The sequence below is a fragment of the Typopeltis vanoorti genome, chromosome 3, assembly GCF_054136105.1.
Source record: "Typopeltis vanoorti isolate ZY-2024b chromosome 3, IOZ_Tvanoo_1.0, whole genome shotgun sequence".
Taxonomy (NCBI): domain Eukaryota; kingdom Metazoa; phylum Arthropoda; class Arachnida; order Uropygi; family Thelyphonidae; genus Typopeltis; species Typopeltis vanoorti.
Window position 1 is genome coordinate 18699080 of NC_143551.1, and position 23661 is coordinate 18722740.

Here is a 23661-nt window from a genome sequence, read left to right on the forward strand (position 1 = left end):
CTTCATGAGAAAGGCTGTTCCAGAGGACAGAGGTGGAGAGAATAAAGAGGAAGAGAAGAAGCAGGTTCAATGTGTTTGCAGTTACACAGTAAAGGGATGCTGGGCAGTTGCTGCCTCTTATATTAGCAGAAAGTGGGGAAAATGATGGTTCCATAGTTGCTGCCCCAATTCACTGGGGCAGCAACTATGGAACTACCTGTAGAATAGCCACAATGCTGAAACACTGCATTTGTGAGATAGAGGTTGAAGTGAATCTGTAAGAGCAGGATCATCTATGAGCCTAAATGCTTGCCTCTGGAGAGTGTCAAGGATTTTAAAGGAAGTTTTAGGTAAACCACCCTAAAAATGTGAACAGTATTCTAAGCATGGGCAAATTTGGGATTTGTATAGTACAGTTGGGTGCAAAATAGCCTCTTGACAGAACAGAAAGACTGATTTCTTGGTTACTGAATTGACTATTGATGTGATGTGTTTATGCCAGGATAGACTGGAGGTAAAAATTAGTCTGAGCAGATATATCTGATCTTGTCTGGTGAGGTGTGTGTGTATTACTGAAAGTAAGGGTAGGTGAGGTGAGATCTCTTTTGCAAGAGAAAAGACAAGACTGTTTTGGTGGCACTGAACATGACAAGGTTGTCCTCACCCCATTGTAAGATAGTGTGTGTAGATCAATGTTTAAGCCATTGGTTGTAGATGATCTTGTAGCCTGGGATGTTAGAGTACTGCATGGTTTGTCAAATGAGCAGGATGAGTGGAGGGGTAATATCATCTGCAAAGCTGTGGATAGGATTAGTAGTGATTGTGAGTAGGTCATTTATGAACAAGAGAAAGAGAGTAGGTGAGAGAACAGAGCCTTGAGGCACTCCAACACTGACGGTGAAGCTCGAAGAGAGGGAGCCATCAATCATGACCACATGGTCAAAAGCTTTGCGAATGTTGAGGGCAACAGCAAAAGTTTCTCCAAACTTTCCATGGCAGATGTCCAGTGGTGGGTGATGTGAGCTATGAGGTTGAATTATTATTATTATTTGGTATCTCCATAGAGTCCAAAGACTCATCGTTGGAGACCAAAACTAACTGTTATATACACAAAAATCTATCATACCTCTCCTTAAACTCATTCGTTGTCAGGGAAAACTCGCAACTAATTCTGGCAATTGAGTAGTGAATATCACCTTTCTTCTTATGTAACAATATCGGTATGCTCTCTCTCTCTCTCGCCATTCCTCTGACATTTTCTCATTTTCAATGACCGTTAAAGGCATCCATTAACAGTCACACCCAATTCACATACTTCTACAGGGACATAATCAGATCCAACTGTATTCCTGTTTTTCATCTTTTTCAGTGCTTCTTCTACTTCCATTCTTGTTATGTTAGGGAATTGGCCCATTACTGGATCTCCTTCATTCTTCTCCTATTTTCTTCATTCATTCATATCTCAAAATACCTTTCCATCTATCTAGCACATTCAATTCTTCATACAGTACCATTCTCTGCCTTGACCATCCTAACTTGGTATATATCTTTACATTTCCACTCCTTTTATCTGGTTATCCTGAGTGCCCTTTTGATTCCTTCCTCATTATCCAGTTTCATTCAGATGAGCACTGGCTTCAAGCTTTAGATCTTAGACCTCTCTCTCTTTGCCTTTTTCTTTGTTTCTCGATATTCTATTCTGCTATTCTAATCACTATTCCATTTCTCTTCTGCTTAGTCATTATCTTTTCCCTTAATGCACTTTTGTAACTCATTGTTCTGCCGCGTTTCCTTGTCAACCTTAATATTCCCAATATTACAAATGTTTTCCATTTTGTTTTCCCATTTTGCATCTTCTATTGATTCATTTACAACAATCATTGCTAGTACCTTTTCTTGATGAATCTTCTCTAAAGTTATTTTCTCCCAGCTTCCACCATCTTGGTCTGATGATATCTTTCACTTTTTTGTTTCCTCACAGGCTCCTACTCTTGGCAGAGTAGGAGCCTGTGCTACTCCACTGCCTCTCCTGGTATTATCTTACAATAATTTTTTTCTTCATATCTGTAGAATATATATTCCACCAGGGAGTATCTCCACCCACTGCCTGCTGTATTTGTGTCTGTGGTTTGGTGGTAGGCTATAAAAGGTGTTCACAATATATCAAGATTCCCTGCCATTGCAAAATCAGAAATCCTATCACCCTCATTGTTCCTTGCACCAACTGCAAATCTTCCTTGTGTTGTCTGTCTATCGTCATTACTTTTTCCAACATGGCCATTAAGATCACCACACACACACACACACACACAAAGAACTATTCCCTACTTTTTAATCTGCTTATTACACACTCTAGGTCTCTCCAAAAATGTTCCTTTTCCTTTACATCTTCTTCACAGCCAGCTTGAGGTGTGTATACACTCACCAAAGAATAACTGCAATGCATTTATACCATCTGATATCCTATTAACTTCTAATACATTTTCTTTAAGTTCCTGATTGAGTACAATTCCCACTTCATTCCACTGTCTATTAATGCCAGAATAAAATTATATTATTCTCCAATCTTTCATGCTGCTTATCCTTTCTATTTTGTTTCTTGCATTTTTTCCCTTATATATCGTTTATTTTTTGGTTATTTTTAAATAGTTCAAAAATCCTGCTCTAGAGACTAAACATGGAAATTTTTCAAGCCACTTAAGACCTCCAATAAACAGGTCAGTAGTCTCAAGCTGGTCAATGAATTCATCTCCTGCCTAAAGACAATCAAAAACATCCATGCCCATGGCAGATTCAAAACCATATCTGTTGGTTGGAAAGCAGATACGATAACCACTCAGCGTGGCAAATTTCTATAACTTTTTATAAGATAACTTCTATTTATAATTAAAAATCTTTGATAGTTAATATACATGATATTTAAAAAAAGGTATATTACTATTACTATTATTACGGGCAACTCCAGGGAGTCATTAGACTCATCGAGGGAGGCCCCAAATCATATTCATCACAACTATCTGACATTCATACAGTATCTATCATACCTCGCCTTAAACTCATTCACTGTCACAGCATCCACTACAGACTCAGGGAGCGCATTCCACTCATTCACTACTCTAAAAGTAAAGAACCCAGCTCTAACACCTTTACTAACCACACTTTTGCCCAGTTTCCATGGATGTCCCCTAGTCCTCCCACAACCAGCCCTGTTCTCAAAAATATCTTTTGAATTAATTTTATAGAAACCCTTCAGTAATTTGAATGTCTCAATCATATCTCCCCTCCTCCGCCTATCAACCAATTTTTGCAACCCACAAATCCTCAACCTGTTCTCATACGGTTCATTCCACAGACCTCCTATCATCTTGGTCACTCGCCTCTGGATCCTCTCCACATCCTCCCCATCAAGAAGAAACCTAGGTGACCAAATCTGAGCACAGTAGTCTAGATGGGGTCTTATCAAGGCTCGATAGAGAGGAACAATAACCTGCTTGTCTCTGCTTGTCAACGTATTCTTCAGCAACCAAGTGATTTGATGAGCTGTTTTGGTCACTTTTGCAATGTGTCCCCTAAATTTCAATTCCCTATCCACCAACACTCCTAAATCTCGTGCCTCATCAATTTCCTGGAGCAGGGTTCCACCAATGCAGTAAACTGCCTCCAATCTTTTCACCCCAAAATGCATAACCTTACATTTTGCCACATTAAACTGACATCCATTCTCCTTAGCCCAGACCTCCAATCTATCCAAATCATCCTGCAAAATTTTGACGTCATCTGCTTTCACTATTGCCCTACCCAACTTCGCATCATCCGCAAACAAATGAACTGTTCTTCTCAGATCATTTCCTATATCATTTATGAACAAATTAAACAGCATTGGTCCAAGAACAGATCCTTGTGGCACACCACTAGTCACAGGCCGTCTTGTGGACTCTACTCCCGAGTAAACCACTCTCTGATATCTCTCCGTCAACCACCCTCCTATCCATCTCACCAACCCTATGTCCATTCCCATATGCTGCAATTTACTGATTAGAATTCCATGTGGAATCCTGTCAAAGGCCTTGGCAAGGTCCAGTAGAATCACCGTAAACCCATTACCCTTATCCAGTTCAGCCGTCACTGTGTTATAATACGTGAGCAAGTTACTGAGGCATGACCTACCCTTCACAAAACCATGCTGTCCCCGATACAGTATCCCATTTTCTTCAATCCAATCTTGTATTTTCCTTTTGACTATTTTCTCTAAGACCTTTACAATGATTCCTGATATGCTAATCGGTCGGTAATTTACAACAGCAGTCTTGGAACCACCTTTATGCAGTGGAACTATTTTCCCCTCTTTCCACCCGCTCGGGACTAACCCAGTCCTGAGGCTCAAATTAAACAAAATGGTCAAGGGTACTGACAATTCTTTAGCTGCTTCTCGTACAACACGAGCTGGTATACCATCCAATCCCACAGATGTATTGACATTGAGGTTATGCAATAGACTACTCACCTCCACTTCATTAACCACAATTCCCGTATAATCTACTGGTTTATTCGTTTCTGCAATGTCACCACCTTGATGATATACTTTTGCAAAGTGCTCACTCAGTAACTCAACTATCTCAACTGATTCAGTTACCTCCCTACCATCGGCATTCTTTAAAATCAATCTGCCATGTACATTTTTCCTTTTACTTGCTACATATCTAAAAAACTGTTTAGGATTCTCTTTAGCCTGCATGGCCAATGTTCTTTCGTAATCCTTTTTTGCATTTCTTACCACACTCGTCACCCTTCTGGCCTGCGCTTTATACCGTTCATGTGCCTGCCGGTCACCCTTCTCCTTAAATTCCCTCCATAGTTGTTTCTTTTTTTGCAACTCAAGCTTAATGGTGTTATTCATCCATTTAACCCCTACTTGATTTATTATTCGGACTCTAGGTATACAGTCAGCCATTGCTTCATGCAAGCACTTCTTAACTACCCTCCCATGCACTATCAACTTCTAGTCCTTGCAGTTGTACATGCCATGGCACTGAACCAATCAAACTCCTAAGCTTGTCATACTTTCCGGCCCGATAATTCCACATGTACCCTGTCTTAATTGAAAATTCTACACCTTTAGCCACCTCCCAAGTTAAGACCCTATGATCACTCTCACCGATTGGTGGCAATGTGGTCATATCTGTTACAGCCAAATCCTCAGATGTAATTACTAGGTCAAGCACTCTCTGACCCCTAGTATTTTCCATTACATGCTGTCGCAGATAGTTATCCCTTAATAACCGCATAAAATCCAGTTCCTTCCTCCCATGTGTCCTCTCCTCACTCCAATCAATGCGACCATAGTTGAAATCTCCCATAATAATCACCCTCCTTCCACCCATTTCTTCTATTTGCTTGTGCATACTGTCACCACCATCTTTTCCATCACCTGGTCTATAGCAGCACCCAATTGTATATTTAGTTCTGCTAGCCACAATCTCACACCAAATGGCCTCAAATGTGCTCTTTTCTCTATCCTGCAATTCAACTTCTATTCTCCTTGGCTGGAGCTCATCAGCTATCATCAACAATACTCCTCCCCCCATTTTATTCTCTCTGTCATTCCTGAACACACTATACCCATCACATTCAATCCCACTAGTTATATCATCTACAGTCAGCCATGTTTCACTAATACCTATAACCTGTGGTCTGGAAGTGCCAACCATGGCCAAAAACTCTTCCTTCTTGTTCCTAATACTCCTAGTATTAGTGTACATGAATTTAAGACCCCCATTAGCCCCAACCCTACCTTGATGCCTTTTATTAACTATCCCACTCAGATTTGTTGTCCTTATTTGCTCTAGCATATTATATTCATTCTTACATTCAACTGCCTCCATAAGGACTGTATCTCTACCCCCCCCCCCTAACAAATCTAGTTTCCCTGAATTTGCACATCCACTACATTCAGCAACACTTTCTCAAGTCTTCTTACACCGTAACCATTCAAATACAAGCCATCCACCTTATATAGATCCTTTCGCCCATCAAACTCACTCCACACATCCACAAATTCCACACCACTCGTCATACATAACCCACGCATAAAGTCATTTGCAATTATAGCCCTCCTTTTAAACATTTCACTCTGTCATACCGTGGCAAAAGACTAATCATTCTAACTCTCTCACTCTTTTCTTTTGCTACCTCAAACAATTCATTCAGGTCTTCTATCATTTCCATTTTATCTCCTTTCAAATCATTCGTACCTGCCACAACAATCATTTCTTTCACCCTTTCCTTTTGCTCTCTAATAGACGCAGTTACGTCCTTTATGGTCGCACCAGGTTGGTACGATTTTGTCAAATCCTCTACTAACACACCTCGTACTAACGAGTCTCCATACAGCACTCTATCCTTCATTTTGTTCATGTTCACATTCATACGTCTATTTTTCCTGTCATACCTTTTATTATTGGTTGGTTCATTCAGTCTACTTTTGTTCATGCACTCTAGCTGCTGTTTTGCTCTTTCTATCGCACTATTCAACAAAGCGATCTCACTCAATGTATCTATCTCATCTTTTTTGTTCTCTGAGAAACCATTTATACTATCATTCACACTTTCTACATTCACACTCTCACAATTTTCATGTACAACTTTGCCGTTTCTTGTCATATCCCTATTTCCTTCATTTCGAAGGTTGACAAAAATATCACACGCACGATCCGAAATACGCTTCAATTCCGCATTCTCCCTACATTTTCTACACACATTCAATTCTTTATCATCATCTAACCACACTCCGACCGCACTCCGCAAAGCGTACATTTCACAGCTAGTACACTGACTCATTTCTTTTATGCTACCGTTCTTTGATAACGATGGCGAACCTTCATTACTGACCGCCATTTTCCTACGCACAGGTGCCATATTTATCCGTAACGTGTTTTGTCAAATTAAACGTTATAACACACCAAAAATAGACGTACTAAAATACGCAAGGCAAATAAAACAAAACTACACAATATTAAGTAATTTGTATCGATAACTGAAAATGATACTTATCTTATCTGGAGCTTGCACGAACACTACTCATTACGAATTCATCTAGCGGCGACTTCCGACATAGATTATTTTATAAAACACTTTAGTACACTAACCACGTTAATAAAGCTCTAATAATATACCAAAATTAAACACTTAAGTCCATTAAATTGAATCCAAAACACCAATAAATCAGCAAAAAACACAAATCTCTCAGGAGCTCTCCGATAGCACGACCGTTCACCAGCTAGCCTCGACACCAGACCTCTTGCATATCTAACAGCCACTTGCATTTCTAACATTTGTTTACATTAAAATAATTTTCTAATAAGAAGATGGATTATTCATTCACTTCAATTATATCACAGGATGATGATGGGAAAGACATTGCAAAGTTAGTATGACAGCTCAGAAAAATGCTGCAATAGTGAGGGAGTTGATCTGCAGAGACAGGGATGTGGTGGTCCCAAATTTACAAGGAATATCTGAATCATATCTAGAGTACTGTGCTCAGATATGGATTGGAATAGGGGTGTAACTACATTGGAGCAGGATTGGAACTACAAACGCTACAAAGGCAGGGAACAAAAATTACATCCTGACTTTAAAATTCTAGTTATGAGAATAGGTTGGGAGACATGAGTTCTCTAGTTTGGTAAACAGAAGGAGTGATATGATTGCAACATATCGGTTGTTGGGAGGTATTTAACAGATGGACAATGAGAAAATTTTTTGCAATGGGTAGAACAAGGAACAACATATTCCCTGAAAGTCAAACAAGGAGTGGTAAGTAAGAGAATGAGATGTGGGCTTTTTTGCATGGGGAGCCGAGGGGTACATGAAAGTGCAGGCAAAGAATTAGTTTAAGCAGTATGACAGACTGTGGTATCTAAAGCAAATTTCACACAAGTCCCAAAAAGGTTCTGTGGTAATAGTAATATTATACCAGAAGAATCCTGCATATTTTTGATCTAATTAAAATTTATCATGATAGTCTTTGTTTGTAGCATTTACATTTTTGAATATAGCAAGTTTGCTTCATAAGTTAACTTGTGAAAATAACTTTTGTAACAAGAAAATTTAAGGACAGATATATAATCCAACTTACTGATAAGTTTAGATAAATGTTTTTCTTTTCCTTCTTCAGACTATGAACTTTACTGAAACTGGGATCTAAATTAATTCAGAACACAGCTCAGCACCCTAATCAATTCCAAAAGTTCTGTGGCAACTACATCCTTGGGGAAGGAATAATTATTTTAAAAAAAAAGAATGTAAGGAATGATAAGTATTGTTTGTAAAAGGGAAGAACCCCTTAATGAGTTTAATAAATGAATGAATAGAAATAACAAGGAAGAAGTAAGAAAACTAAAACAGTATTAAAAAAATAGGAAAGAAATAGAGCAAAAACCCTGCAGGTGTGTTCCAACAGAAATTCAATGATGAATTACTTGGAAATAAAACAGAAACAAAGTTAAAAACAAGAAATTTTCTAAAAAGAAAATTACATACAAGACTGCATTGAATAGTGGTCTCAGTGTTAGTCAGAATGACCAAGTACAGAATCTAGTCTCTCAAGTCAAAATATTGAATAGGATAGTCAATTCAGGAAGTACAGGTGGGTGTAGGCATAAAGGAATGCTGCAGTTTCTATATAATAATGTTCCCAAAAGTTATAGACATTAGTGAAACTTGGCTAATAGCAGATGATGTAGTTACAGGGATAGAATATCAAAGGTTTAGTATTTTCAGGGAAGATAGAAAAGGTAGGATGGTGGGAGGAGTACTGCTAATGACAGCAAAGGAATTGCAGCCAAAAAGAATAGGAGATAGACAGGAGGGCAGTTCATTTGAAGCAGTCTGGTGTGATATCAAAACCAATAAGACAAAATATATGGTTGGTTGTTACTATAGGACATGGAGTTTCAGGGATGATTTGAAAGACATGCATCAGCATATTAGTATGAGTGCAGGTCGAGCGATTATCATCGAGGACTATGGAGATATAGATCGGAAGGAAGAGAGATCACATGGCAGGAAAGAAATAGAATTTATGCACCTATTGATAGAAAATTACTTCCACCAGCAGGTGATGGAAGGTACTCAAGGTGCAAGAGTACCCTCCATCACATTGGAGGACCTGGTCATAGAATCAGAAGAGCTATCCATAACTAAGGTGGCCATGGAAACCTCTGATTGGTAAAAGTGATCATGCAGTCTTGACTTGAGAGATTGTAAAAAATGAGGAATATTCTGTCAAAAAAAGGTATATATGGAATATCAAGGCAGGTGATTATCGCAAGCTTAGGAGGAAGCTCAAATTTGTGCAATGGCATAAAACTATGCAAGTTAAGGATGTTAATAGGGTATGGGAGATAGTTAAGGGACATCTAGAGAAAGCTATATTAAATTGTATACCTAAGGTAACAAGGATTAATCAGGAGTTAGATGCATGAGTAATGTCATTAAGCATGAGCTTCTGAGAAAGAAAATGCTGTGGAAGGTATAAGAAGAAAGGTGACCAGCAAGCTTATGAACAGTACAAGGGCAAGACAAGAAGGGTAACCAGTATGGTAAGGCAAAATCAGATTATAAGAAGAAACCAGCCATGCAGGGCAAAAGAAATCCCAGAGTTCTTTCATTATGCAGCAAGTAAGAGAAAGAATGACTATGGAAGAATAACCTTAACGAGCGCTGATAGTCATGAGGTGACAGAAGCAGAAAAAATAGTCGAGTTACTGAGCGATGCCACTTTGCAAGGGTATATCTACAAGTGAGGTTAATGCTGCAACATATGTGATAGACTTATGTGGTAATGGAGGTGGATGAATTGAAAGTTCTTGGGATATTATAGAATCTCAATGTGAATACAGCTGTTGAAGTAGATGGGATATCAGCTTGCATTCTGAGGGAACTTGCAATGCCTCAGACTAGGCTCTTTAATTTAAGTCTGAGCTCTGGTAGAGTTCCAAGGAAGCGGAAATAAGGCAAAATAATTCCCTTGCATAAAGGAGGATCAAAGACTGCAGTAGCAAATTATATACCGATCAGTATCTCAAGAGTAGTGGTGGTGGTGGTGGTGGTGGTAAAAGCACTGGAAAAATTGGTCAAAAAGAGAGTTCAGGAATGGATAGATAGGAATATGATACTCTATGAGAGGCAATATAGATTTGTGAAGGGTCAGTCATGCCTTTGTAATTTACTAACTTTTTATAACAGTGACAGCTGAGTTGGATAAAGGAAATGACTATACGATTCTGCTGGATTTTCCAAAGGCAGCTGACCGAATACCAGATGGAACTCTGTTATGCAAATTAGAACAAACAGAGGATGGATATGACACTAGTTATGTGGATAAGAGGGTGTGGCTGCTGAACAGATATCAAAAAGTGGTATATATAGAGGAACAGAATCCAGACAAAAGCTGACTAGTAGTGTCCTGCAAGGTCCAGTGCCAGGACAACTACTGTTTAATTTATGCATAAATAGCCTAAAAGGAAATAAGAAATATTCAGTTGTTTGCTGATGCAATATTAAGTAGTAATATATAATAGGTGTCGGTTTAATGTGGAAAAGTGTATAAAGTTATGCATTTTGGGATAAACAGATTACGAGCTGTGTACCACATTGAGGAAATGTACAGGAAACAGATGAAGTTAGGGATAATGGTGGAAAGAAAGTTGAAGTTTAGAGGTCATATTGCTAAGAATGCTCATAAGATTGCTCGACTATTGAAGAACACCTAACAAGTAGAGATAAGGAAGTTGTTATTCCTCTTTATAAGGGCTTGATACATTCACATCTTGATTACTATGCTCAGGTGTGTCTCCTGGGTTTCTTAGGGATGAGGAAGTGGTGGAAAGGATGGAGAGGAAAGCAACCAAGATGATGAGTGGTCTGTGTAATGAACGATAGAAACATTTAAGTTACTTAAAGGATTTTATAGGATTTATGCAGGGAGAAATGTTTCAACACTTAGCTAGAGGGAACAGTAGGTCATCCCTGGGCGTTGAGTAATAGTGTGGTTAGTAGGGACATGAGGATTAGACTTTTTACTTGGAGAGTTAATGAATGAAATGGGTTGGCAGAGTCATTAATTAACATTTTGTCAGTTAATGGGTTCAAGGAGAAGTATGATACATTGTCTGGATAAATTGAGCCTCCTGCAATGAGTCTATGGACTCCATGGATGTTCCCGTACAATAATAATAATGTACAATATAAATGTTCTGTTTTATTTAACATATTTTAAAATGAAAGCAAAGATACTTATTTTAAGTACACAATGGAATAAAAATATCTGTTAACATCAGTAATACTTACTGTACATCTCTTTGTCGAATTGTATCCCAAATCTGTACAATAGCTGTCCAGTCTGGTTCTAGCAATAAATGGCTTGTAGCTTGATCTATAATAGTAATGCAGTTGTTAGTTAAACTATGTGCTGAAATTTTAAATTTATTCATGTAGTACAAATGAACTGTAAAGTAGAAAATAACATTTAAAATAACATCTTTGCATTAGAGATACCAATAAACTTTATGACAGTTAATACATACTCATTCAGGCCCTCTCCTAGTAATTGTGGGGTTCAAGGCAAGAGTACAAATGGATGCCCACATACCATATATCTAACTACTTAAACATTATAAATCTAGCTAACAAACTACTAAATCAGATACCTACTCTCCTTCTATCTTGACAAATGTACTTTCATAACGACAAAAATCAAAAAATATGTATAAAACTATGGTGTTTATGTGATGAAAGTTGGCAAAATATCAAAGATCACAATTTAATTATTACTGCATAGGTCTGAGTGTTCTGTTGATGGACTAGCGATGTTTGGATGAGTAATAAAATAAAGACATACATAATTCACAAATTATATATTTATACCATAAGATTATTTTTCATCAGCCTGATTCTGAATATTTCATTTCTTCCTCTTATTTAATAAATTTACTTTTTTCGTGTTTGTGATATGAGGACCCTCTAAAGTACAGGATCCAGGGCAGGTGACCCTTTTACTTTGATCTAAAGGTAGCACTGTACTCAATACATTAATATCAAGTGTGTGTATAACCTACTGTAACTACCCTATAAGAAAGAACTCTTTTCCAGACTTTTTTTAGTCTGATCATTTCTAATTCTTCCACTTTGCCTAAATGCCTGCGAGTTTTATACTATATCCCCAATGATATAGTACAAGGACAACATTTTATCATCATTAAATTGTCATTTAATTAATTCCTATGCTGTTCATTTCTATTAAACTTTTAACGTGGGCAATACATTACTTGAAGATATAACAGCAATCATGCTGAGACGGCCCTAACCAAGCAGAGTGAGAATTTTGTACATGTTAAAGAGTTAAACTGTTTTAAAGCATATAACTGAACCTTAAAAGATAAGTTTCTGTAAGGTTTGTGATAAGGTTAGATGTTAAGGCAACATTTAAGTTTATAGTTATTAACAACATATTTTTCTGAGAATTAATGACTATTTATTAGATATTTTACACTCAAAAGTGATTAAACTTGACTTCTAAAGCAACAAAAAATGACTACAAAATTACATCATATACTGGAAGATGAGAGAGATAATCAAATGGATAATTATGACTGAAATGTCATAATTGCCCCAGTTGGTGAAATAACCATGTAGTCCTGACTTAGAGGATGAATAGGCATGTAGAGGTATCAAGGCAGAAGGAATTTATGTGGAATTATAAATCAGGCAACAATCATAGAGTTAGAAATCAGGTTGTAGCAGTACAATAGATGAAAGAGAATTTGAAGGAAGAGAGGTGAGTGGTGCATGGGGAGATACTTGAGAAAAAACGGTTGACAGCAATGTCAGATTTCGAGTGAAGAAAGGGATTTGGAGTCAAATGGATGAAAAATAAAATTAAAGAGGAATTGCAGATGAAAAAGAAATTATGGAAGACATATAAAGAGAGAGGTGGAGAACAGTTACATAAGGAATATAAGGCTTGGTTTAGGATTGTAACTAGTATTGTAAAGAGAGAAAAATTAGAATATGATAGAAGACTAAATGTAATCAAGGAGAATTCCAAGGAGTTTTTTTTTTTTTTCACTACGTGGCAAGTAGAAGGAAAAAATGATAGTGGATGGATTACCTTGCTAGATGGAGATGGGACTCAGGTGACCAATGCAGATGACACAGTTCATCTAAATTATGATCAATTTTTATTAGTATTCCATCCTGGTACAGCAGGCCTTATTCCTACAATGATAAGGAGTGGTGAAGTGTTAGAAGTGAATGAATAGGATGTATTCCATATACAGAGTATGCTAAATGTCAGTAAGGCAGGGAGGGGGAGAGGAGGAATTTCATCATGTCTTTTAAAGACGAGCTGTGTAAATGACCATGCCATTCATTTGGCTGTTTAATGAAAGTCTTGCAATGGGACAGGTTCGTGAAGAGTGGAAGGATAGTGCCACTGCATAAGGATGGTGGTAGAATAGAAGAACTGTATTTCTTCTGTAGTTGTTAAGATTTTGGAAAGGAAAGGTCAAGGAAAAGAAGAAAGTATATCGAAAGCCCCTGACCAATAAATCAGCATGTGATCTTACAGAATACAGAGAAATATGTAAAAAAGTGAAGCAATGTGTAAAACTAGCTAATCAAAAATCATGGAAAGACTTTAGATAGAACACAGAAAAAAGAGAAAACAAATATCAGGAAGGTGGCAAAATATTCTGGAAACTATTGAAAAAGCTCAGAAATGGAGGGAAGAGTACTATAAAAGGAATTAGAGACGATACAGGTGACATGAAAAAGTGAAAGATATTCTAGATGTCTGGAGTAATTACACTGAAAAACTGCTAAATGAAACAAGCAGTGACATGATGGTAGAAACAGGAATACGATCAGTAATACATATCAATACTTGAAGTAGAAAAAGCTATCAAAATTTGAAATGTGGAAAGCATCTGGAGAAGATGACATTGGCCCACAAATGCTCAAATATGGAGGCATAAAAGTTTTAGTGGTTATGCTACATAATTCAGAAGGCCTGGTCAGAGGGTCGAATTTTGGATGATTGGAGTATAGATCTCATGGTACCCATCTATAAATAATTATTAATTGACTTAAGGAATTCACAACGTACAATAGAATATAAATTAAATTAAATTAAACTTTAATATATATATTTCCAATCTTTCATCTGTCGTTCAAGCTGTCCTACTTTGGCCAAACAGGCAGGACAGCAAATATCAGAACACAAGGACTACATCCGTTTTCACCAGTATAGCCACTCCGGTCTTGCAGACCATGCTCTGGATACACGCCATAGAATACGGTGGAAGAAAGCCACAATAATACACTGTAGCAAGTTCAAGTTGGAAAGACTTTTCATGGAATCAGCCTCAGCCCTAAGAAACATGCCAAACCTCAACAAATTTGGTTGCATGAGACTGCCCCAAATTTGAGAGACATACAACATGAGACCTTCAGCCCAATGGTCAAGAATACCTACACAGCCTGCTAGGGGGCACCATCAGGACTTTTAAGAGAAATGATAACTTCCTGCTTCGTCCTCATTTACTGTATGTAGTGCCTGCGTGCAAGTGTCTTTATTGTAAGTTCCTTTGAAAATGGCAACGTGACCTTGCCAAAATATTGGAAATATATATTCAAGTTTAATTTAATTTATATTCTATTGTACGCTGTAAATTCCTCAAGTCAATTAATAATTATGTATAACCAGCATATAAGCCTTTCTACGAGAACCCATCTATAAAAATGGAAATATGAGAGTATTATTTCTGGGAAAATTCCCATGTTAATCCTCTAAGATAAACTATTATTTTTATAGCTAATATAGCCTACTTTCATTTAGGAGTGCCCTTTTTTTACAATATCATTGGCTTTTTTACTCAAATCTCAGGGCATTACTGCTGTGTTATAAAACTAATATATGAAGAATAATATTAAGCATCTCCGTAGCTCAATTGGAAGAACGATGGTACATGTGCCATTCGATTGGAAAAGGCCTAAGTTCGATTCTCATCATGACAGGAGGAATCTTTATATGGACATTTTCAATCGAAGGCGAGTTAGCCGATCTCATACGGAGGCAGCAGGGTTCCCCCCCCCCTCCCGGAAACTCGAGTTTTTTATCCCGCATACAGACAAATCGGCCTTCAGAACACACGATTTACAGACAAAAAATACTAGATGTGGTGGTGGTCAGCAGATGGCGCTGATGTTGATTATTATATAGTAGAGGATCAGTGTAGTGGTGGAGACAGAGAGTTGTACAATAGGTGTCCTCCCTGCAATGAGTCTTCGGACTCCTTGGAGGTGTCACGAATAATAATAATAATAGAGGAAAATTTGGACATACCTTTTTTGGATGTTGTTGGCTGTCTCCTTATCCCAGCGATATACATACATATGGCAATATACATGTATGCATATCACCAGGATAAGGAGACAGCCAACAATATCCAAAAAAGGTATGTCCGAATTTTCCTCCTATATTATTCTTCATATGTGATGCGACACCTTGTTTTGCAACTTGTATATGGTAAAGTATAAGTTCTGCATCACTCCAACCTGAGTATTTACATTCTGGGTCTGGCTCCCACTGATGAGACCTCAAATAAGGTCAAAACCGGTCTGGGTAGTGACCCCACCCCATAATGTATAACATCATACGTCTCCTAGGAGATGTGTTTTACATTACGGGAAATACTAAAGATAGTGATCAGATCTTACTCCACCTTTACTACGAGTTGCCCCTGTCATGAAAGTTTTGCTTACACTTGGATCCACCGAAGCTTTTATAGTTTCTATATTCGGCACGAAACTCTTGTAGTTTCTCTACTCGGCTTTGAAGTAATGTTGGATTCAATATCCACTTATTTTGAATAATTCTTCATATATTAGTTTTATAACACATCAGTAATGCCCTAAGATTTCAGTAAAAAAAAAAAAGCCAATGACTAAATATGAGAATTACAGAAGACTTTCCCAACAGAGTGTTCCTGGTAAAATTTATGCAAGTATACTTGAGAAACAGCTAATGCAAGAAAACTTGTTTGTTCTTCTCCAAGCTTCCTTTGGAGAAGAACAAGCTAAATTCGAGCCAAACAGAGGTTGTCAGTATCAAATTTTCACTTTAAGGCATATAGTGGACAAGTCATGAGACAGCGGAATATAACAAGTATCTGTATTTAAGTTTTATTGATCTGGAAAATCATACAATAAGGTGCAAAGAGAAAAGCTGTTCAAAATGCTACAGTTACATTGTGTAAATGGGACATTATATCAAGCAATACTTAGTCTATAATTAAGTTGTAAGTCAGCAGTCAGAATTAAAGGAAATACAAGAAGTTGGTTCGATGTTAAATCAAGCGCAAGACAAGAGTTTACATTAAAAAAATAATTCACTATTAGTATTAAATTGATGACCTGCTGTGATAAGTTGTATAAAAATAAAAAATAAAAAGATTATAAAATTAGGCAAGAAACACTGAAAATATCAATTGTGTTCTGAATGGAAAATCCAAATAACAAATAAAACATTTCGGTTACTTAGGCACACTCTTTAGTGAAGATGGCAAATTGAATAAGAAAAAAAAGACAGCAGAATTAGCAAAGCAGGTATGGTAAGAAGTCAACTGAATAAATATTTATGGAATAAGAGAGAAAGAATAAATATTTAACAAATATTATTATTATTTTCTGACTCCCATGGATTCACAACACTCATTACTGGAGATCAACACTAGTGAACAGTCTTTCATACCACTCCATAAAATCATTCACATCTGCATATTTACCACCTTCTCAGGCAATGACAATACCAGAATCCTGACAAATAACAGATTAATTTGGAAGAAAACAGTTGATAGAAAGTTAGCAATGATGTACATTTTACCCATAGTACTATCATCGTAAAATTCGAAGTGGTGAAATTTTATATAACAATTTTTCGACCCCAATTTTACTGAGGTCACAAACCATGAGGAAAGAGAAAAATTGTAAATTACTATATTTTAAAGAAGTGCTGATTGTACACTTGTAAAGCTAACTAACAAAAAGAATGATATAGAAATTGTTCACAAATTATAAAAATATTGTAAAGGTTAAAATGTGAAATATATTGGTCTGATGTAACAGAATGTTAAAAGTATTTCTTTAAGTTAAGGAGATTAGACCGGATTATGTTGGCGACTTGAAAGTAAACAAAAGTATTGAAGGTCGTTCAGATGTAGATTGTTGCTGCCAACTCTGAAGGTCAAAACAACAGTGACGTCACGCAAGTTATTTACGGAAGATTCAGGGGGTCTCCGACACTAAAAATAAGGAGCTTCTGAATCATATAAAAGAGGCCTTGAGAACCTAGAGAGAGGCTGGCTGTTCGGGGAGTTTAGGTTCAAAGCTGTTCGAAGAGTTTGTTCGTCTTGCAGAAGTAGAAAGCCCAGGAGAAGAAGGTCATTCTACGGAGATGTATTTCCAGTAGTGGAACGTGCCACGTGTGACCAGATATACACCGTCAACAGTAGATCCAAAAACTGACAGTGAGCTATGCTACAGATCCCGGACAAGGACTACACCAGGATGACTGCCAAAAGCCGTTCAGCAAAGGCTAGGACATAGGACTGAGAAAAGCAGTCAGCAGAACTGCCAAAAGTCATCCAGACTGGTAGGACTGTATTTGTTTCTGCGAATTTCTGAGTAGATTTTAATATGTTAACGCTGAGATTGTGAACAAGAATTGTATGTCTGCTAAACGTAGCATTGTTAAAATTAGTTGTTTAAGTCGCTATAGGAAGTAACTGAGGCTGAAAGCTAATATATTTATTGAGAAGAATGTTAGCCAGTGACATTGATTGTAACAGCCAGAGATTGTCTAGAGTTGGTAAAGCAAGTGTTTCTTAGCATTGTGAATTGCAGGTCTATATTGTAAGGTTATGACTTTAAGTTTAAAGCAGGAATTAGAGAGAATTTGTTTAATATTGTATTGTGCTTAAAATAAAATAAACATGTTTTGTTTGTTTAAAAACTATCACCTGATTTTTGACCAATGCACTGTCTCACAAAAATAACTGAACCTGTGTGCTTAAATTAGAGAAATTGCCACGACTGACTATTTAAGGTATTATTTTTACTATTCTATAAGTGTTATAACTCTTCTTCCTGTGCCATAACATTAATACAGGGTGGCGCAGTCGAAAATACAAATAAATTTTCCCTGAATTATATCGCATGGGAAATGGTTAATTAACACTGTATCCATGAATTGCCTATTCTAGAGATCTTTTCACTAACAGCACTAACACTTGTAGGTAGTATAAAGGATTACAAGCGGGGACTGAATTAATTGGCTTAAGATAGAACAAGGTAAAGAATATTTAACAGAGTAGAAGCAAGGTACCCATAAGAAAGAGAATAAGATAAATAAATAAAATCTTAGAAAATAACAAAAGGTAGCAGTTCGACAGCTCAAAAAATAATAATCGTAATTAATTTAACATCCTCAAAAATAAAATATTACAATCATGATATCCTGTACATCCAAATATGAGAGAAAGAATAAATATTTATGGAACAAGAGAGAAATTAATCAAAATACTAAACCGGTTAAATATAAGACAGTGTTCAAACCTATTTCAATTTATGGATCTTAGAGCTGGGTTATAAACAAAACACCTGACCAATGACTGGAGACCAGAGATAATGAGAGTTCTGTGAAAGTTTAGGAGAGTGAACAGATAGAATCAATGGCAATAGCATATCAAAAATGAGGACAGTACTTGACATTATAAGCATTCAGGAATGTGTTAGCAGAGCTAATTTCAAGTCATATGGTCATGTAAGCAGAATGGGAGAGGAAAACTTAGCGAAACAAATGTTCTTTGGCAGGGCGGTAGAAAAAAGACCAGAGGAAGACCAATCTAGGTGGAGTGATATAGTAAAAAGTGCCTTAGAAGATAAAAATATAAGATCAGATAATACTCAATCTTGAAAAATAACAGATTAATCTGGAAGAAAACTTTTGATAGGAAGTTAGTAATGATGTACCTTTTTTCACGTAGTACTGTCATAATATCCTGCACACCCACTGAGGCTGCATGTCAGTAATTTAATGATGATGATGTGGATTTGAATACTCCTGTGTAATGAATGTTTTAAGGCAGTTGATTTCAGAAATCAGAGAACTTGAAAAAGTACCATGTTTGGTCTCTAAAGATCATCAATCTTTAGTCCATTTGAGATACCAATATGAAAGATTTTTCTCCTTTCATTAACAGGATTAATATAAAAAAACATGAACACACACACACAAAAAGGAAATAATAAATAAATAAATGTACTAACTCCATCTGTAAATAAGAAATCACAATGTATTAATACCCAGTTAAATACCTAGAGAAACCAATGATAGATTTCTTCTGCATAGCAAGATCCATGTTTTGTAGAAGAGTACATGGTATCTTGCAGTGCAACAATATACTATACAGAAGAAAGTTGTGTATGTGCACAGCGATTTCAAATACAATCATATGGATGTACACAAGTGTACTGGTTTGAACTCATAAGGCTTTACTGGAACATATACAGCACAAATAAATAATTAAAAACACATTTAATGAATCCTATATTTTGTCTCAGTCACTGAGACATGAGAGAAACAAAAACACACACAAAATTGCACAAAACAATAACTGGAAAAGATACACTGAAAGCCTAAAGTTCTAAGTCTTTAAGGCTTTCAGTCTAATCTTTTCCACTCACTGTTTTGTGAATTTTGTGTTTTTGCAATTTTAATATTGTTTCCCTGATGATGTCTCATGACCAAGATGAAATATATGATTGAATTAAACATAAAAGAAATATAAGATAGAATTTATTCAATTAACCTTTATGATGAGAATGCACAAGTACATGCAGGACAAATTTTGAATATCTAGACAGGTTATAGCAGGCATGCCTATTGTTAGTATATTGTTGCCACCCCTGGGCAAGATCATTCTGCCACCCGTAAATTAAAAAAAAAATAAAATAAAATATGCAAGATTAAAAATACTATTTTTATGGCTGAGATATAATTTCACCAGCTTTCTGTCACTCTCTAAACTTACTGCTCCTAGGCATTGTCTTAGTTGCTTGGTGGGTTAAGACAGCCCTGATAGTGGGAGTTGGATAGGGAAATATTGTCACTTAATATAATTAATATTTATGTTGCTTAATATAATTTTTCACACAAAAAATTGACATAGCTGAAAAACCCCTATAACCCACCCCCCTTACTCACGCTCTCTCTCTCGGGAAAGCTTAAATTCTGAACCAGCTGGACTTGCCTCTAGATGCAGAGAGAAAGAGTAATATTTTCACTCTTAAATCAAACTTCATTTAGCTATACATCATGTGAAAAAATGATGTTACTTGAGTTGGTAATGAAATCACATCTACATTAGTCTGTAGAATTCTAATCAGCACATGATATGAAGGGCAGAAACTAGTATGGAAAATCAACAGAATATGACGTGACAAGTTTAAAAATATGCAGTCACAGAATGATGCAGCATATTGTTAGCTACATAGTACGCTGCAATTTCATACAACAGTACTCTCTTAAATATCCAGCTAATGTTTTGTGACAAAACACTAATGTGTTATATGTTCTGCAACCTCTCAAGTCTGAGATTAAATTAAAAAATTAGTCACTGAGAAAGCTGGAAGCAGAAAGATGGATATCTCAGTGGTAAATAGTGATGCAACCTCAGATAATTAGTGGGGTGTCTCAAGAATGAGTTTAGATACACTCCCAAGTGAGCACTATATTGAAGCAGAGTGTTAAGATGATGTAAACATTTGAAAAGCAGTGAAGAAAGAAATTGATAGCAGTAGGCACTTCAAATTTGTTAGATTTATGAAATACAGGGTGTTTCAAAAAGAATGTCCCGATTTGAAAATTGTAATTGTGGTGAGCATTTGTAATTGTAATTGTGGTGAGTGAAACTTTAGGCCTTACTTCATACTTGGTAATTTATTTTGTAATTGTATCACATTTTCATTATTAAATATAATTATTTGAAATCAGATCATTCTCTTTGAAACACTCTGTATAAACTGGCTGTGCAGATTTAACGAATGTGGTCATCTTCAATTACTGAATACTGTGATAATCGGTGGGAAGAAACTAATGCAATCAGATGAAAAATTTGGATGTGCTGATGGCTGAAGTATCACATGTTTAGAGTTAACATGTCAGGTCAGGGAATAATAATTATTATTATGAAAGTGATTGCTATGGTTATAGATAGTGGGAATCTCTCTTTGTCTCTCTCAATATGTGCATATAAGGCGATTATTTGCTCATACTTGCTTACCATGTTCTGGTAAGATCTGGGCTATTCTGTTCCATGGTTACAGCTGTGCCAGGAAAGGCTCACATGTAATTATGGAAAATCCCACATAATCAGTATCAGTAGTATTGCAGAGATTGATATGTAAGCAACCAATCAATTAGCATGACTCGATTGCAATATATACATTTCTTATGAATATACATCAATACTTTTGTTGAAGTTTTGTAAAATATGTGACGGTAGATGGGAGGGGAGGTGGGGAAAGCAAACAGAAATGGTGTAGGTATTTAAAAAAAAAAAAATGGAAACATTTGTTTCCCAACCTTGAAGTGATGGGATATTGTTATATGCTAGCAGAGTAAATTAAAATTATCGCAATTCTTGTGAAATAATGCAAGATGTATACATGAAGGTTTCACAGATTCACACAAGATCTGCGAAATCATTTTAATAATAATAAATCCACAATTTTTATTATTAAACTTAATGAATTCGAGTGTTACATTAATATTTGTGAATATAAAAATGAATCTGCATACAAAAATAAACGAAATCACTGATATAGATTATGTGTCATTGCTACTGTAAACTTACCAAGAAGCCGATCAAATGTGGCTGTTGATCTAAACATATCCACAGTCTTTCTCTATTTTCCTGTTTATTACAATAATACCAAATTAAAAACAAACTGCATCAGAGAGAGAGTGACGCGTCATCCGCCAACCTGGAAACTTTATATAAAAGTTTGGAACTGCTATTTGCAATATTTTGCTTACTTGGCTAAATTAATCAAAAATTAATACAACCTCGATAACACAAACACGTCAGTTTCTAATATTAATTCCCTTCAGTCAGATGACTACCATGACGAAATTGCATACACAATGCCATCTATTGTTGATTATGTGGAACTCTTCGAAGCCATACACGATAATGTATCGCATTTATTGTAATAAGAAGATACACTATTTCTTTATCGTAAATATTTTCCTAGTAGTAACGTGATGGTATGTTATTCTTCATTTACTCAATAGCTGACTTCAAGCCATTTGCGATGTATCAAATGTAGAAAGCACATCAAAAGCTGAATAAATAAAAATAAGCATTCAAAATTTCATTATTTAGTTCAATTCTTTAATAAATCGTTTCATAATTTAAATGTGTTTAAAATATACACTATTTGCTGCGTAAGTTGATTTCTTAATACCTACTTTATATGTGAAATGGACATGATCTATAATTACAAGAATGTGTGTGTGTGTGTGTGTGTGTGTGTGTGTGTGTGTGTGTGTGTGTGTGTGTGTGTGTGTGTGTGTGTGTGTGTGTGTGTGTGTGTGTGTGTGTGTGTGTGTGTGTGTGTGTGTGTGTGTGTGTGTGTGTGTGTGTGTGTGTGTGTGTGTGTGTGTGTGTGTGTGTGTGTGTGTGTGTGTGTGTGTGTGTGTGTGTGAGTGAGAGAGAGAGAGAGAGATCTTACAGATGACTTAAATAAACTGAAGGTATGGATAAAGGTAAATGGCTGCCAGTTTAACACGACCAAATACAAGGTGATTCACTTTGAGAGGATGGGATCACACGCTGAGTATTATATTGATGGAACGAAACTGCAGGAAGTTGATGAGACTGGGGACTTTGGGGTGACTGTCGGCAGAGAGATGAAGTTGAGCGGGTATATTGCAAAGGAGGCCAAATCAGTACATCAAATTACATGGTTGCTGAAGAACACACAAGCAGGGACAGGGAAGTTATTGTTCCCCTTTATTAAGCATTAATAAGGTTATATCTGGACTACTGCGTACAGATCTGGTCGCCTGGATTCCTTGTTGAGAAAAAACTCCGACACGTGTGAAAAATGAGTAGGGAGGCAATACAAGGGATGAAACTGAAACAGTTGGCTGGATTGATGAGATATCAGCATGGATACTAAAATAGTGTTCATCTAAACTGGCTGCGTCTTTGACTGGAGTCTCAATGCAATAAGGTTCCCACAGGATTTGAAGGATTTATGATAATCCCATTGCATAAGTGGTGCAAATTCTGATTTGTCTAACTATTCATCTATCAGTATATCTGAAGTAGTGCTAAAGATTATGAAAAAGTTGGTAAGAGCTCACATACTGAAAGGGGCTTGACAGAGAAATTATATCATTGGTTTACTAAAGAAAGTAATCATATTCAGAAACTGGTTCACATTTTATAATAATGTTATTACAGTTGACTTAGATAGCAAAAGGATATACCACGATTTCTAATGAGTGTTATATTGGCGGGATTATACTAAAAGAATCTGATCAGTCTGGGG

General features: G+C 36.4%; 1 protein-coding gene across 3 annotated transcripts in view; it reads right to left on the reverse strand.

Moving 5' to 3' along the window:
• LOC150107965 (hepatocyte growth factor-regulated tyrosine kinase substrate-like) overlaps positions 1–22240 on the reverse strand; it is a 261894-nt gene extending 239654 nt beyond the window's left edge. The window contains exons 1-2 of one of the 3 annotated variants that reach the window (XM_090390574.1): positions 21957–22240; positions 11332–11416 (exon numbers count right to left, since the gene is read on the reverse strand). In XM_090390574.1, the coding sequence (XP_090246700.1) occupies positions 11332–11416; positions 21957–21993 (122 nt within the window). In that variant the 5' untranslated portion in view covers positions 21994–22240. The remainder of the gene's footprint in view (positions 1–11331; positions 11417–21956) is intronic. The other 2 variants (XM_090390576.1, XM_090390577.1) reach the window with 2 other exon arrangements.
• Between the last annotated feature and the right edge of the window lie 1421 nt (positions 22241–23661).